Raw genomic sequence first — 18,706 nt, 5'->3', positions numbered from 1 at the left:
TCAACAACAGCCTGGACTAAGTGTATGTGAGTGAGAGAGAGAGAGAAAGAGAGAGAACAGTACAAAGGAAAGATAGGAAGGAGGAAGAACAAAAGAGAATATCAATTCTTTCCTTTACGGATGTATAAAGATACTAAAGTTGGCTGATCTGATTTTTTAAACGCATCTTTAAAACAAATTTACTGAAAATCTTCCAATATGCTGTAACTCTCAAAGTAATTAACATACACTGACATGCCACATACAGCTGTATCACGGCAAGTTTGTCATCAACTACGAGACACGGAAGAACCAATGACGTTTGATGTCATGACATCAAACCTGCTGTGTCTTGATGCTCCATATATATGACCGTGAATAGCATTTGAGAGCTATGGCAGAGGGCAAGATTTTTAGTGAAAAATGACCTACATTTTGGTTTAAATTCTGCATGGACTTCTTTTTTGGTTATGTTTGAAGCTCGACAGCCCCCGTCCCCATTCTGTTAAATTTCTCGTGTGTTCCACGGAGGTGGAATTTGGCAAAACTATTCCTTTAAATTACGCCTGTGTGCTTTGGAGCACTTACATCATAAGTGATAAGGATTCTCATAAGTGATTAGACCTCCAATTAAGGTCCACCTACGAAATGGCTCCAATTGTAAACAAAGCATCTGCAAGGCACGTACTTTGTGGGCTTTGAAATGAAAACCACGAAGCCTAATTGCCTTGTGGCTCTATTCTGTATGCTGCATTTCTCTCAGAATTCTTTATGATGACCAATTTGTACTCCATAAAGTGCATCAAAATGGTGCACATAAAAAAAGGAAAAATAAATATCTTGTGCAATTTCCTCAAATGAGTCATGAAGATGAAAGCAAAATGCTGAACTCTGGATAACAGTCAATTGTTGAGCTGGTGAACACAGCTGCCATGATAGACTGTTTAGATCTGTGTGATATGAGTAAATCAAGTACAGAAATTAAAGGTTTGAACGTGTTGCTGGGTCACCAAGCTCCCGGTGAATCAGAGTGTGGCAAGCGTGTGTGCTCGAGGTCCTTTATCTCATTACGCCAAACGTGTGTGGTATTGCTGACTTTTTCAGGACGGATGACCTGCCTTTTTCCCAAGCCACTTAACTTTGCTGATGCTCTTGAAATGAAAATCCAACATTAATTTCAAGCTCCAGTGCAGTTAACACTCAGGATATTAGATACATTTTTAAGGTCACAAATTTATTTCTGCATTTCCCCTGCCCGAGAATGCAAGATGCACAAGGAGAAACATTTGAAGCAGAACAAGAAACATACTACAGGATACATTCTGGCCAAAAACCAGCACTGTCAGAGCTGATCACCCTCAAACTTTCAGTCTGGCCTAGTTGAGCTCATGCCCATAGCCATGGAATAGCCACAGGTAGCATGTTGTCTTGGGGCGTGTACAACAGCTGGAAGCTTTCTGCTGTGTTTTTCCATCATTTGTGCATTTACATTATTTTGTACAGTCTGAGCTATTACTTAACTGTACAGGCACAGATTGCAAACCCACTGGAGTGTGACTGGAAGTGTGGGTGCTGCAAATGAAACTAACAGTTCTGTGGATCTTTGCACACGGTAGTGGAAAACAAGAGATTGAGAGATTCAGTAAATATAAGAGAACACAACACTGGAGTGCTTAAGTGAATTTGCCAAGGATAAGAAATTCCTTCTGAGGATTGGTTTATTGGGAATGAAAAAAATATATAGTTTCTATAATGGGACTATAGTGGGAATTTTTCAAAATCAAAAATCATAGTCTGATCACTTAGAAAAGTAATAGCACACCTCTCATCAACAAGCTGCATGATTTGAGGTATCAGTAGCCAGTCAGGCCAAATAAAAAAAAAAGTGCAAGTGCATGTCAGGGCCAGTTGTGTTCCCACTGTCACTTCCGGGGCTTGATTGTGCCTCCTCAGGGCTTTCTCGGGCCCAACGACCAAGCGCTGATTACCCTTGGGCCAAAGAAGGCCAACTGGGGATTGAGGCGGGGTCAATGTCAAAGGCAAAGTTTCGCTGAGTCAGGTCTTGCTTTCCACCAATAAAGACCAAAATAAGCAAACAAATGGCAGCTTCAATCTCCACCATGTTCATATCGAGGTCTAGCTAGTCTCCAGAGTCTGATACCTCAGCTTGAGCTTCTCTCTTGCTTGTGAAATGGGCAGGGTGTGCAACATTTAGTGGTCGACCGATATATCGCCGTGGCCGATAAATCGGCTGATATTTTGACTTTTTAAATTATCGGCATCGGCCACAAAATTTTCCTGTTTAGCCGATTTGTTTCTTAAGGGCTCAGAAAATCACCTGCTTGGATGTGAACCGATTGAGACATGTAAACAACCAGTCATGGTTAGCTTTGTTGTTACGTGCATTGTGTTACTACAATAATAGACCGGTGTGCAACACAGTGTCATTTAAAAAGGTCCGCATATCCGCGTTTGAGCTCATAACGTTAAAGCGCTCGCCTGTTTCATCCTCCCTCTCTCTCCTCAACAGTTCTCTGTAACTTATAACTGTCTTGTCTAATGATAAAAAGGCAAATATTACTAAAACGAATATAATTTATACCATCTGCTAATATGCACATGTATAATTTAAACAGATGTAATAAACCAACCTCACAACTTGAGCAGATCCAGTATCCCGTGGAGCGCTCATTTATTTACCTCTACAGCACATATTTTAACAGCCTCTCCTCAGCATTTCCCTGTCAATTTTAACTTCCTTTTCTAATGATAAAAGGCAAATATCAATAAAACTTCTATTATATACCATTTGCAAATATGCAGATATCTTGTTTAAACTGATGTAATTCACGAACCTCACGAAAATCTAGCGTTTTCTTCCCGTCGAGCGCTCATCTAATATCTTCCTCTGAAGTGCGTATTCTATCAGCCAGAATCAAAACTTCAGGATGAGGATCAAAAATTCCTCTGATTCACAAATCATGATGGTCAGTGGTCACAATCCAAGCAGGCAGTCCAGGCTGTTTAAACTGTCAGGAGATTGCTGCTGCTCGCTGGATCCAAAAGTCTTTCTAGCAAGTCAGTCCACTGTCAGCCATGTTTGGAACGCTCTCGGGAGGCTATTTCCAGTCATGACAGTGCAGCTACTATCTATTTGAATGGGGAAAGACCGAAATCTCCAAAATGTTGGTCAAGATTACAATCCAAGAACATATTTCATATCAGCAGTAAAATCTGACAGCAATGGTATCATAAATTGTACTTCTTTACCTAAGATTAAGCAAATAAAACCTAAATTTTTCCATTTATAGCTGATGCGCATGTGCATTCTTGAGTTGATTGATGGGATGTCTGTATCTAAAAGGTGATTGGCCCTTTTACCTGTAAGAAGTGGCCCGTCTCTGTTAAATAGTCTCTGGTGCAACTTCAAGGTAAAAGCGCTTCACGTGTGCTATAAGTAAATGTCTTATTCACTATGCACTGTATGTACAATTGGTTTGATTCAGTATTTTTTGAGTAAATGCGACTGCTAACATGGACATGGCATCCATGGTTGCTGGCTACTGTGTGTACCGTTATTTCCGTCTTCCTAATATATTAACAATTTCTTCGTGCAAATAAATTACAAAAATTTGATGACTAAACAGAAATAAGAAGAAACTGATATTTACCATTTAAAATAAAAAAATTTTAGATTCTTTTTTACAAAGTTTTGTGTGAAATTGAGTAAATATAGTGCTAAATAACAGTTTATTATTTTTTAACTATAGTATATTAGTTATTTACTATATTAAATTGTTTGATATATCGGCATTGTATCGGCCTATCGGCAACCCTGCTCTCTGGATATCAGCATCGGCCATTAAAAAAACCCATATCGGTCGACCACTAGTGACGTTGGCACCAGGGCGGCATATTAAGGGCGGGGTTTTTTTGTTGTTGTTTTTTCCCCTCCCCTTTTCTCCCCAATTTGGAATGCCCAATTCCCAATGTGCTCTAGGTCCTCATGGTGGCCTAGTGACTCACCTCAATCCGGGGGGGGGGGGGTACGAATCTCAGTTGCTTCCGCGTCTGAGACGGTCAATCCATGCATCTTATCACGTGGCTTGTTGAGCGCGTTACCGCGGAGACATAGTGCATGTGGAGGCTTCAAGCTATTCTCTGCAGCATCCACGCACAACTCACCACGCGCCCCACCGAGAGCCAATTTGGTTGCTTAGGAGACCTGGTTGGAGTCACTCAGCATGCCCTGGATTCGAGCTCTCGACTCCAGGGGTGGTAGTCAGCGTCTTTACTCGCTGAGCTAACCAGGCCCCCCCAAAAGGGTGGGCTTTAGGGCAACGCTCTGGGGCTACTGGCCCGATAGTGGGAATGCAGATCGATTTTGGTTTCACAGCTCGAGATCAGAGCCTATTGGCACTGGCTGACCAGTTGACAGCCCTGGCTCACACTGGCCCAATAATGGAAACATGGCTATTTACATCAGTATCACAAAAAATGCAAGATGTGCTGAAGTTACTTGTTCAAATCCCTAACCCCAAGTAGGAGCAATAGTAATAGTGATCATTGCCTTAGCATTCACCACTAAATACTTCAGAATCAAACATTATCAAAACATAAGAGCAAAACTCTACATCAGATGGTACACAGGTTTGATATCCGAGGCGTACAGGTGAGAAATTTGAAACTTGAGCCTGCTTTAATTCCTGATCAGGCCCATATTTGAGGCTCCAAAAGGCTCCTTTAAACCTCTTCAACTCCTTAACATCATGATCTGTACATTAAAACTCACAGCCTTGATTGAATAAATTATTTTTCTGCAATCTGAACACATCCCTAGAGTTTGCCTGTACTTTGATAGTGTGTGTGAGAGCCAGGTGCTGGTATATACGCTCATCACACTGTAACTCACTTTCACACAATCACTCTTCATGTGCAGGTGCTCAGGTCCAAATAACCAAACATTTCAGCACTCACGTCACGTGCTTTCAACTGTCAAAGGAGAACTAGTGTCTGTCTGTCTCTCATGATCTCTTAATGAATATCTGAACAGACATATTCAGACAACAGCTTATTTCCATCAGTGCGTCTGCTTCTTTCCAACCGCATCCCTGCCTCCCTCCTGTGCTCTTCTATCTTTGTCCTGTGTTTGTAATTTGGTGTTTGGTGAGTGCTGTCAGTCACTGTAAAAGGCTGATGAATATTTACCAAGTCACAACACTGATGAATTGCTGAGATGGTAATGCTTAGGGAGAGAAGTGATCTTTCTCTGTTTCACAGACAGAGTCATGCACCATGTTAATGCACAATGCTGCAGAGACACATGGAGCATGGCATTCTTTGGGAAGTGTGGCAAGAGCAGAGTTTGCATAGAGCTGGGCAGTATGACTAAAATTTTATATCAAGGTACAAGTAATTTTATAATTGTAATGGTATACATCACAATATAGTTATTTTTGCTGGAAATCCAACCACTGAATGTTGTATTTATTACATAACCATGTAGTTATTAGAGATGAGTCATAATGGTGAACTAGTCAGCTAGATGTCCAACAACAGAGTAATCAATTACCGAGGTTGACTAGTTTATCGATTTTTTTTAGTTTAAATATTTTTTAGCTGTGATATTTTAACTAGCGTGTTGTGCACAGTAAACCAGTAAAAATTTCTGCACTGCCATAGTCATACACATGCATATTTTTGGCCGATGCATCGAGTTTCACATTGGTTTTGTTTTTTTAGCAGCCTGCCATCAGCATATTTCACCCCAAATGAAAAATAGCAGCTATGTTGATAACATCAAACCTAATCATTTCTTGTAGCAAGATGTTTTTTTTTAGGAGACCCAATGAGAATAAATTAGGTTTGATGCTATCGACGTAGCCACCATATTTGATTTTAGCACTTTATTAATTATTTAATTTGTGAGTGATTACCAACTTAAATTTCACCCTGTTCATCACACCAAATGATTGTATGGCTTCAGAAGAGTGCTGATTTACTTTTACTGTTGTTTCATGTTTTTTTTTTTTTTCCGAGATTACCAAACTGGAGCTACTATTCACTGTCATTATATGGCAAATAAATCTTGAACACTTTTGAAAAATTAATCTTTTATGTGCTATAGATGAAAGAAAATCATACAAGTTTCCAGCAACATTAGGGTAAAGTACATAATAACAGAAATTTCATTTTTGGTTTAACTATTCCTTTAAGACTGATAAGTCGACTAGTCAGTGATTTGCCTAAATGACTAGTAGAAAATAGTGAAAATATTTAGTTTTGCCATCCCTATTATTTGTTCGTCTTTGTCCTCTCTTAAACTCAATGTTTAATTTATTTTTATACTTTGGTCTTCTGTTTCTAGGTCTCCACTAACACGTCTAGGACTTACATGCATTCCTGGTGGAATGTGCAGAACCAAATCTGTGTGATTTCCCACCTGCGCTTGGCATCTTCCCATCTATTAAAAGTTTAATCCCAGATGAACCACAGGAGAGGAGCGGAAAAAGCAGCAGGAATTGAGCTGGAATTCGTCAATCAGTTGGGAGAGTTTGGGTTCCAGCTCTTTAAATCCATAAACATGCCAACTCAAAATGAAACCTCACAGCACTTAACAGAGTACAATAATGTTAAATAAAGTCACTTCAGATTGGTGCTTTGGGCTTCTCTCTTTATGTGTGGCCTAAACGCTGTGGTGAGGGGCATGAAAAACCTCTGAACCCACAGATTACATACAGCAACTGTGTTAACATGATTTATATGAAGCAGACGTATACACAGGTACAATGATTTATGGGACTATGCTTTTCTTGTGACACTTACAAGGCTACATTTTGCACATATTAATATATGCATGGTGAGTTCTGTTTTCAAAAGAATCTATCAGCACAAACTTAGAGATGGCAGAGCTGGCATAGCCTGAGGGGGTGGGGGGTATTGGCTGGGGACTGGACTTGTGCTTAGTGAGAATGCAATTTACCAGTTTTACACAGCCCTCGACTAATGTGGCTTTCTCCCTTATCCAGCAGGTCTAACAGATACCGCTATACTCCCAGCCAACACACACACAGCTATTTAAATGGGCACTCACTATAGACTTTTACTGGTACTGCGCAAAAGCCTCATCATTTAGCACAAACTTGGAATGCATTTTGCTTCACAGCACCAGACACAAACAGAGCACATTCCACACAGAAAAGTCTAAACCTCAGTTTTAAACTTTCTTCTTTGCATTGCAGGAGAGGGTAGCAATGGTTGGCACCTGCCTGAGCCCAGCAGGATCCACCCCTCTGCAGCTGTTTATGAAGTTACCACAGAGAAGACAATATGACCCTCGGCTCATCCCCACCACTCATTACATCATTAACAACACAGTAGGCTCATATTCTGATGAAGCTCAAGGCCAAACACACACATACGTCCACACGCCATGAGCACTAAACTGACATGCTGAGAAGCTGTGTATATTTCCCCATGTTCTCCACAGTCAAACAGAAGATCACACGCATCATTAAGAAAATATGAACCACCTAGGGAATGCAATTTCATGGGCAGCACAGAGATGCATATATAATTGGAGATTTTGGAGAGGCTGGTGGCTGATGGGAATAATGCAAAGGAGGTCATAAATACTGAAAATGAATGGGGAAGTAAAAGGCACAAGCTAAATGAGGCAACTTACTCCTATTCCAATCTCTTTTCTTGACACAATTCCCTTAGACAGCTGTTTTCCTCTCTCATTAATTTCTTATTCTCTACTCCCGGTTCCAAGTCTCCTGACTCTGAATCTGATATTTGGATCCTCCGAACATAGTCTCATCCTCAGACGGCTGACCCACAGTCTGTTTGCTGACCATCAGATGCATATTGCACCCAAAATTGGAAGTACTTTCTTGATCTGGCAAGCTGTATTCTGATTGGCTGACTTTATGTAACTTCTGGTATTAAGGGCACCATTTTTATTAATCTGCAGTCTGGAAACAAAAGTCATGCTTACAAGTTGCCAGGCTGATACAACCGTTTTTAGAGACTGTAGCACCATTAATCAAATTGTTGTTGTTTTTTTTTTTCATGCCAGTCTATTATTGTGGTATAATCCATTTCAGATAAACTCAAACCACACACAAAAACAGAAAATCTATCAGATAGTCTCTTCCTGTCTAAGTGGGCGGTTCTACTTAAAATAAAGTTGCCTTAACGTATTATCGGAATAATTCTAACTACGAGTGTCCTACTCAGAAGTTGCAGTTGAATGCCCCCCTCAAGTTGCAATTATGATTGGAAGATAATTTTGATAACCCGAGTTTGAGTTGGGATGTGTCAAACTTTCCCAAGAGTTCCCCCCCAAAAATGACCCTAAGGATGAACCTGGTGTTGCCCATGTTTCAGACAACAAATCCCTTGAACGTGAGACACATAGGGATAATACTGATAGCATTTGAAGGCAGCATAAGCAAAAATGTGGACTAGCATCCAGTTGCAACAAACATGCTAAGTTAAGAAAACCCTTAGTTATAATTTTGAGTGTACTGTCAATAAAGGTTTTTTTCTAACTTAAGGTGTTTCTTGCAGCCGGCTGCAGACCTTATGCCACTTAGTCAAAGTCTGGCTACAAAAGACTACTCCGAACACAATAGCTGTCAGTGCAAGACAGGGCTATATACTGGTCAGCCGGGGCCAATATCCTCGGACCTCGAGCCTAAAATCGATCTGCATTCCCACAATCAACCCAGTAGCCCTCAAGAGTTGCCCTAAAACCCACCCTTAAAATGCCACATTGGTGTCTCTGTCATACATCACCCATTTCACAAGCAAGAGGGAAACTCAAGATGAAGTATCAGACTCTGGAGACTAGCTAGCCCTCGAAATGAACACTGACTGATACTGTGCCCACAATTAGAAAAAAATTATAATTCCTGAACCTGTATCATTGTGAGCTGGATACACAACTTGACAAGTTCAGCTACAATATACTTAATCATGTCTTAGTTTCGGCAGATGCCATCGATCTGACGTTGCACATTTTCATCAGCCCAAATATTCAGAAGAACCCTAATTTAGTCTACTGACCAGTACTGACAATTCTTGAAAAACTGGGAAATTAGTATATTGGTGCTGAAACCTCTGACCTGACTTAGTGAAACTCCACCTTTGATACTGACCCCGCATCAATCCTCAGTTGGCCTTCTTTGGCTCAAGGGTAATCGGCGGGCCAGGGCGCATGATGAAGCCCCGGAAGTGACAGTGGGATCACAACGGGCCCTGGCACACACTAGCATGCCCTCGCATGCCCTCATTTAGCCCAACAGTGGAAACACAGCTAATGTCTGCTACCCACTTAGCTACACATCTTTTCACCAGTCAGGCTTTCCTAAGGGTGAACCATTAAGCTCTCATTTAGTGGTTCACCCAATAACACGACTCATCTTGCACTGTACTCTCTTTTTCCTACTGGGAACACATATGAGGGCTGAAAATTAGAGTCATTGTCAATGGTCTGTGTAGCAGACTCCATGACGACTCTGACATGCATCCTCAACTGATTAGCTACAGGCTGGTTTGTATTGATTAAGCAAAGCACTGATTAAAGACTCTGTAGTCAGGATGCTCTGCCTCTTATCAGGCAGCAGACCTATTCTGACCACAGCTAGCCCGGCCGTTGCTATGGCAACAACATTGGACAATGGGATGGCGGAGAACACAAAGGCTCATCTCAAGCTGCAGGTCTGGAGGGCTGTGCCCAGGTTATAGCCGTCTAGATTCAGCCTTCACTCACTCTCGCTCTCTCTTTACACTTCAACACAGAATAAGACATCGTCCTGCACACTGTGTAAAGGGTTCATACTGAGGTTAAGCTTAATCAGTTCATTGAGCCATGCAGAGGAGGAAAGCAATAAAAACAAAAAGCCTCTTCTCACCGCTTAGAAGAAAAAAGATTCTCCACCTCTCCATTTTCTAATAAAAACCTCTTTATGGCAAAGTCTTAATGACTAGTTACGGGCGCACAACCACACTTCTGACAATAGATCGTCCATCACCATGTAAATCAACTCTCTTTAACTGCACAATAAGCTCTAAATATGAACTGGAACTCACAAAACAGTCAAAACTTTCACCACATTTCATCATAAGAGTGCACATGTTGATGTGCGGTTATTCAACTATTGCGTTATCTCATAGGAAGCAGTGGCGGTTAGGTTATGTGGTCTGACCCTGGGGTCCTGTATGAGCACTTTCCGAGTAAACAGGGTGTTCATTTATAGATGAAACTGCTTACTATCAGTGATCTGTCCAGACAGTACCTTCCAGCTGTCTTGGTCTTTTATGGGTCAAATGTTTTCACACAAACAAAAAAAAAAAACATCAACAGAGGTCGATGGCAGGATCAATACGGGTGAGTCCCTGCCCAACCGCAACAGTGAGCCAGTCAGGTAGGTCAGCGTTGGGTTGGTCAGCGTACTTTCGACCAACACATCAGTTGTGCAGTCAAGAAGTAAGAGCCTCTGGGAGAAATCACAATGGTACAATATACTCTGAGAAGATTTTAACATGAAGTGCAAAGTTTTCTGAAATCTGTAGAGATGTCCTAGATTTCAACAACACTAAGGTCATGTTGGAACTTCACAAATATGCTGCTTAGATATGTGCAAAAACACATTTTCAAAAACAACTAAACGGATAGTTGTCTTAATAACTAGTCCACTACTCTGTCACAATGCTATATATTAGTAGACTGGTTAAGGGTCTGGCAGCCACTGACATATTTCTTCGCAAAATATGAAGTTAAGTGCAACCTTCAATAGGGTAGCTGACAGATATTCAACGAATTGGCTAAAAAAATATAACTCACAAAAAAAAAAAAAAAAAAAATTGTTATTTATATATATATATATATATTTATTTATTTTTTTATCTTAAAACCTACAGACTTTTGAAATACGGCAGTGATTTTTTAAAGTTTTTTGTTGCTTTGATGGCTGTAGCGATGGTGCTGTAAAGGGCATGAATATAGAGACGCAACTAAGTGGATTTTAGCATGCTCAGAGAAGATTTTAATGGACATTCATAACATTAATAACCAGAACTATCTACATTAGGGCTTTTCACTCATTCTAAAGCCTGAATAAACAGAATCCTAGGTTATCCTGTTTCATGTTTCACACTGTAAATTTGTAAACCCTGTGTTAACATTCTTATTTGCATATTTGTCAATAACAATGATTGGATAAATACAGCTTGTGATGGACACGCAAGCTTACTCATTAATAATGGCTTTATAAATAGTTAAGGCTGCTTCTCTATTTCAAGCAAGCCAACAAAAACAAATCAAGCTTTCATTTCGTAATAGGAAAGCTCTTTCCTCTCACTACAGTTGTTCATTCTGCAAACCAAATGAGGATGACATCAATTAACCTGATGTATACGTTAATCTGTGGAAATGATGAGCTCATAATGAGGTCTCATTATCTGAGTATTTATGTCAATAAGCCTTTGCCAACATTAAATTTAGACAAGGTGAAAAATTACATTAGAAGAACACGTCAATTTAAAATTAATTTAAAAGATCAATTTGACAAACAGTAGCAGTATAAAACTCTTGAATTGTCCATATGTACCAGGTTTATGCACAGCTATCAAAGTACATAACTCTCCTAACTCAAACAACAGTGTTTTAAGTGTTTGAAAAAAGGAGGGGTGTTTTTTCCTCTCCAAGAGATACAACTTCAGACAAAGCAAAGAACACAGTGTTCTGCCAACAGCCGGGTAAAATGAGGAGTGTACCCTAAGAAAGTATCAGAAAAAAAACGTCTGAAAAAGATGGTAGAGCATACCCTACGTGGCCAAAAGTATCTGAAAAAAACTTGTTTAAAAACACACCCATATGTGATTGTTGAAAATGTAATTTGCATTAAAAGGGAGTTGGTCCTCTCTAACAGCTTCCAGTCTTCTAGAAAGGCTTTCCAATAGATGTTGGGACGTGGCTGCTGGGATTGGCTCCAATTCATATACAAGAGCATCAATGAGTTGAGGCACTAATGTTGTGCAATGGGGACTGGCTCATAGTTGTTCCAATTCATCCCAAAGGTGTTCATTGGGGTTCAGGTCTGGGCTTTGTGGAGGTCAGTCAAGATCTTCCACACCAGACTTAGTAGTCCATTTCTTTATGTACCTCGCTGTGTGCACAGGGGCATCTACTGTTGCCACAAATCTCTAGGGAGTCATTGTATGACGTAGCATTAAGATTTGTCTTCACTGGTATTAAGGGCTTTGACAAACCTGCTAATTATAAAGGAGTATCCACATGCTTATGGCTATGTAGTGTATTTGATGAGAAAGTCATCCAGGAGCGTCTACTTTCTTCACTCTCTCCAAAATACACCCAAGTATGTTTACACTCACAAATTGATCAATACAGGCATGGCTGAGGAGGCAGTTCATTTCACATGGAGCAGGAGGTAGAGACAGAGAAGCACTTATTAAATATGAAAGTGAAGTGTGAAAGACACTTCTGCACGCCGCACTGCAGCATTGAGTAACTCATATTCTTCCTTATTCTTCCACAACCCCCCACTCCCTTTCCTTCTCATCCCTTTGTTGTTTTCTTCAAATCGCTGTTATTTTGTTTAAAACACAGCACTGCATCATATATGGGTATCACTGGCATTACAGAAAACGAACAATTAAATCCATGCCTCATCCAGCATCTTGCCTACTTTGTGAGAAACATGGTTTACAGTCAAATTTTAATGGCTGCAATGTATTTTAGAGTGACAAAATATTTAGCAGGAAATCATGTAGGGCGGGACTTGATTTTATCATTATAGGATTTGATTGGATCATGAAAATTGGAGGTTCTTTTCCAAAACAGAGTGATAATATTATTGGTTAAAACAACAAACCACTTAATGTTGTTACAGTGATTTTACCATGGTCAAGGGCTGTTTCTCTAAAAACCCCCTTAAGCATGATAAAATCACTGTAATGCAAGGCCTCTAGTGACTTATTGTTGCAGAATAGCAATATGATAATAGACACTGATATAATAAAACAAGTTAAATTTTTTAACCAATAATTAAAATATTCAGAATAAACCATTCTTCCTCCAAGTAATATATAGTACAGTGCAAAAGATTTTGGCACTTATGAAAAAAGTTGCATAGTGCGGATGTCTATTAAAAAAAAAAGAAATGCCATAAATAGTTTTCATTTATCAATTAATGTCACGAAATTTGGTGTGACCACCTTTGCTTTCAAAACATCACAGATTCTCAAAGGTTCACATGGACACAGATTTTCTTGGTTGTTGGCAGATAGGATGTCCCAAGCTTCTTGGAGAATTCCCCACTTCACTAATTCCAGACTGACTCGATGTTCAGTGGGGGGCTCTGTGTTTTTCTATTCTGTTCTATTTGCAAAAGGAATGCTTGGAAGTCCTAAATGTATATTTCCTATTTATACTAAAGCTGAAGATATAAATAACCATTTTAACCCTCAGGGGTCGACGGACTGTCCTGCTGGATTTTATCCTCATAATAGTGGAAACAACTTAAAATACTCTATTTTTGGGCATTCAGATAAGTGCAAGACATCATTAGAAACTATAAAGGGTCTACTTTTATTTGTGTACACTCACAATAACAACAAAACCTTGTGCTTTTGTAAAATAAAGAAAATAAATAGGGTGCGCTTTCAGCCGTCTCTGTCTCTGCGAGCATCTTTCTGAAACACGTCACAAAAATGAACTGAAACTCAGTGAATACTTATCAGACAAACATGAAACATATGTCTAAGGAAAGCTTAAAATGTCTACTTTTAAATAAAACAATTCAAATTTAAAACAAATATTCTACTGCAATGCAATCTGTATGAAACAAAGCGATGTACAGTTTCTCCTGGCTCGGCTAATTATACCTAATGTGATCACACCCACGCGCAGAGGGCGCTATTCATACAGTAATGTGCTGAGGCCACCCGAGGCAAGTTTATATATATATATATATATATTAAAATGCAATTTATTCCTGTGATGTAAAGCTGAAATTTCAGCATCATTACTCTAGTCTTCAGTGTCACATGATCCTTCAGAAATCATTCTAATATGCTGATTTGCTCAAGAAACATTTTTTATTATTATCAATTTTGAAAACAGTTGTGTACAATTTTTTTCATAATTCTTTGATGAATAGAAAGTTCAAAATAACAGCATTTATCTGAAATAGAAAGCTTTTGTAACATTATACACTACCGTTCAAAAGTTTGGGGTCAGTAAGAATTATTATTACTATTTGGTTTTTTTTTGGAAATAAATTGATACTTATTAGCAAGGATACATTGACAGTAAAGACATTTATAATGTTACAAAAACTTTCTTTTTCAGATAAATGCTGTTATTCTGAACTTTCTATTCATCAAAGAATCCTGAATTTTTTTTAATATATTGTGTATATGCCCTATATCAGATATTACATTTTATTCTGTTCTCATGGGAGGGGTCTTTGTCTCCTCAGGTGTGAATCACATTAATATTCACGATCATTCACGCCTCCTCGCATATGGTCTTTCTAACACTAAAAGTGTCTTGCAAAAGTTAAATGACTATATTGTTTTGTATGAATGAGTGACCAGGATGGTTTTCACATCATTTTGTAGCAAAAACTCTAGGCTATAAGATCCAGTTCTCAAAAGTCTTGTGAACAAATGTTTAGTATGTGTTATATGGCCTTATTTCAGTGACTTTAGTTTTTTCAAAAATCACACATAAACGTTATTTTCTCAAAAATACAAACATGTATATAAATGTTGCTCACATATTATTGTAGTCCAGTTTGTGCTGAATACAGTGTTATCAGACTTTAGCCATTAATATGTTTTTAAGCCACTGAAAAAAGCACATATGTCAAGGCATGTCAAAACTTATCCAGGGCCCAAAAACACCCTCAGACCCCAGAGGGTTAAGACAAATGCTTTTGTGAAACAACTTATGTGCCTAAGTCTTTTGCACAGTACTGTAGTTAATTAGCCTAAGTGTAGGCCTTTCACCATTGCCAAGTTACAAGGCAAATTAGTGCATCAATACAGAATTTAACTGATGTTTATCATAAATTTTTCATTGGCTTCAAACGTAGCTCATCCATTCAGAATTTAGAGTCAGAACTATCCATTTTATAATATTATTTTTCCACCCTGCTTGGCCTTGGTTACGTTAGTAGAAATCAGTTTTAATTTCATGTCTTTAAATGTTCTGCTTTGCATAGGGACGCTCAGTAGAAGCATTAAACAGTACACAAAAACTATTAAATTAAACTGTGCTTGAGCATGTCTCATCGTTTGAGAACACACAAAACTGGATGAAGATCGAGTTGCGCATGCCTGTCCTTACCAACCAGGACAGAATCATCTGGCAAGAGCAGTCATTTACATGTTAATGAGCTCCAAAACACACATGCTCTTTCCTTACCGAAGATATTGGTGGAATGTCCTTTTTTGGCGATAGGTTTGACCTCGTTGTGGCCCCAGCCATATTGTCTGTAGCTGTCCCATGCATGCTTCATCATCTAGAGACAGAGAAATAACAGAAAGTTAGCCATGCCCATAAATATGAAAAATGGTATTGGACAGTACGACCAAAATCTTACATCACAGTATAAGTAAAAGGTACACTGTATCCATAGATAGCACAACTCCAAACTGTCCATTTAATAGTGTTTATTTTGAAATGCATAACATTCTACTTTGAGTACAAACATCTCATGAACATCTTAAAAAGATGCCAAACATCTTCCAGATGAAAAAGCACACATCATATAGATATTTGGGTGATTTACATGTGCTATCTGGGTCACAATGTAGTTACTTTTGCTGGATATTCAACAAATAGATAGGTTTTATTTTAAATAATCATGTGGTACTGCCTATTTTTGATAAACCAGAGAATTTATTACTTTTAAAATCAAAGCTACTTCATTTCATTTAATTGTTTTCTCCTTTCATTTGTAAAATGCTAGACGTAAACCAAAAAGTAAGGTTTTTCATCATCAACATCACAGCAAAAAAGCTGCTTATTTAAAATAAAAACATATTATAAAACCGGTATATTAGACTCCAAAATCTGATTGGAGTAGCCACATTTGAAGCCGTTGTAAAATTGCTTGCCAACCTTAAACAACTAAACTCCGCTTAGCGTTCTACCAAACACCACCATTAATAACAAGCTTTCCTCATCTCAACTTGTTTGAGACACATCCCGCTCTATATTAACACATTTCTCACTATTTCTTCATCACTTTCACAGGAAAATAGCATTTAGCAGTCCAGACTACTGGAAGTGCAAATATATTTAGTGCTGTACAAACGGTTGATCAAAGCTATACTGGTTTCCGGCAGCTGTCACATGTATGTACAATCATACCTAAAGCCGCATACTAATGATTGGTTAATTCATATCTTTATACCCTTTTTAAAAAACCTTCCCGAAGACAACAGTTTTTCTAAACAAACCTAGCAATATAAAGGCCAAAACAAAGCTGTTTGCTCTGAAAAAAGCGTTATGTTCTAGCCAACATGGAAAAACACAGGGAAGCAACAAAGGCCTTTCAAGTGCAAGATAAAGCAACTGCAGCAGTGATGCCCTGTTACCCAGAAGCCCCTGCTGCGGCCGTGACCCTGTCTGCTTCTCTGTCATTGCAGTTTCAGGTCACTGGCCAGGAGCACCCTGTTGATGCATCTTCACGCTGTGCATGTGTCCCCCCCCACCCCGGAGAAAGATGAATGGTCACAGTGTATGTCTGCGTCTGTATGCGTGACTTTGTCTCAGCTGTGGCTCTAGGCGAGCTCTCACCGAGCTCTCACTCTCTAGCATTAAATGACTGGCTGAGATTCACCTCCGAGCCACTTCACATTTAGATATGTCTTCAAATATTACCACATCAGTGTGAAAAAGCACTCGCTCACACAAATCACAATTAACATTTAAATACATCCTCCAAAACGAGGAGCACAAGGTTGAAAAGGTAAATGAAAAGCAAATAGGGATTCTCTTCAAACTCTTCTTAGTCATACAGGATGTTTCTTTGTTGTAAGAATGACACTATAGCTCTGTTCAAAAACCTAGTGAGCAGTCTTACTGTCCATTGCCTTGTGCCCACCAACTGTAGGCAGTTGCCTTTTAAGGGGACATTTACACTGTCTGCACTCCCACAGCCTGCATTAAAAATACTGGAAAAAATACTGAGCGCAACAGAAGTAAACAGACAGAATGTTTAAAGGTGCATTTACTCCCATACACCATTGCTACACAATCGATCCACTTGAAAAAATGTATCCCACCCCCAGATTAATTTGATTGGTCCATTGTTTTTAAAACTGACATTGATCCGCTGTGCTGCGTCAAAGATTCAACTATTTTTAACTTGGCACGGCGTCTTTGCAGAACTCATGGTGAGAGACACAGCGCAACGGTGCAAAGACATCCATCTGACCATGTGTACACAACAGGACAGCAACAATGTGTCCTGTGTGAACAGAATCCTAACAGAAATGGAATCTCTGACTGATCTGGAACACTCTACATAGGCAGAGCCTCCAACAAATTGCACAAAAAAAGTGCTCATTACATGAAGTGCACAGAAAACTTGTCTAACAACTGATTCCAAAAGACTTTGATTTTAGCATGTAGCTAAGCTATTGGTGTGATACTAGATGCAATAAAAGTATATTTATAACTTCAGTTTCTCTTGACTTGTCTGTCATCTTGGATTCATTTTTCCAACTGAGCTAGTCGCAATTTTGAGATTGTCTTCTCTGCAAATGATAGATGCCATGCAGCCTTAAGGGGTGTTCACACATACAGCAATTTACACCAACAAGGGGTTTCAATTTGGCATTCAGCAATGGCAACTATGACCAACAATACCACCATATGGCAGTCTCCAGCCCCTAAAATCGCTGTATATGTGAACGGCCCATTAGAATCTGGCCAAAATTAGGCATTTTTATTCTGCCTATTAGGGAGGTCATAAAATAGTGATATATTGATTATCACGTTATTTTATCGATAGTATTTCAATTGGATTCCTAATTTGTGTGCTTTCAATTCACTGCCAGTTGCATTCCATTCAATGTAGTCTGACATAATAGCTTTGGGAGACCACATGGGGGTGAGCTAACATTTACTGAAGCTGGTCGAGGCATGGACGAGGCAGATATTACACACACATTACGAGCTGATGGCAGTCCAAAGTGACAAAGATTTTTGTACTTCTTCAAAAATTAACAAAGTGACGTTTGCAGGTTAGTGTATGAAACTGGTGTAACCATGCAAACTGAACAATTAGAAATGGTGACATTTATTATGCAATTTCTCTGTATGTAGGTTTCATTCAAGCTGTGAAACCACAAAAAGACATAACTTGTATCTGAAAATACATTGTGTTGGCTCTATGAAAGATACTTATCCACAATATATCATCCAGTAATGAGTAAATAATTATGTCCTTTGATAATGATTAAGGTCAAATTTAATGAAAAACTATGACTGATAAACTGTGGCACTGCAGAATTTTTAACAGCCTCCTGAGACAACGAGCCTGAGGTGCGCGTACGCACCTCCGTGGAAAATAATTGTTTCGAATTTTAGAACGCATCATGCTGTTGGCCAGACGCGTCTGATGCGTGACCCACTTTAATTTACCCTGCCGCTCACACTTTACCAAAGCGGTGTTGAGAA

The 18,706-nt window shown here is 39.1% G+C and overlaps 1 protein-coding gene across 4 annotated transcripts in view; it reads right to left on the bottom strand.

Moving 5' to 3' along the window:
• LOC127446773 (mannosyl-oligosaccharide 1,2-alpha-mannosidase IB) overlaps positions 1-18,706 on the bottom strand; it is a 146,281-nt gene that overhangs the window by 59,974 nt on the left and 67,601 nt on the right. For all 4 annotated transcript variants that reach the window (XM_051707965.1, XM_051707968.1, XM_051707967.1 and 1 more), the window contains one exon: positions 15,440-15,536. In XM_051707965.1, the coding sequence (XP_051563925.1) occupies positions 15,440-15,536 (97 nt within the window). The remainder of the gene's footprint in view (positions 1-15,439; positions 15,537-18,706) is intronic.

The sequence above is a fragment of the Myxocyprinus asiaticus genome, chromosome 10, assembly GCF_019703515.2.
Source record: "Myxocyprinus asiaticus isolate MX2 ecotype Aquarium Trade chromosome 10, UBuf_Myxa_2, whole genome shotgun sequence".
Taxonomy (NCBI): domain Eukaryota; kingdom Metazoa; phylum Chordata; class Actinopteri; order Cypriniformes; family Catostomidae; genus Myxocyprinus; species Myxocyprinus asiaticus.
This window is presented reverse-complemented; position numbering and strand designations above follow the sequence as displayed.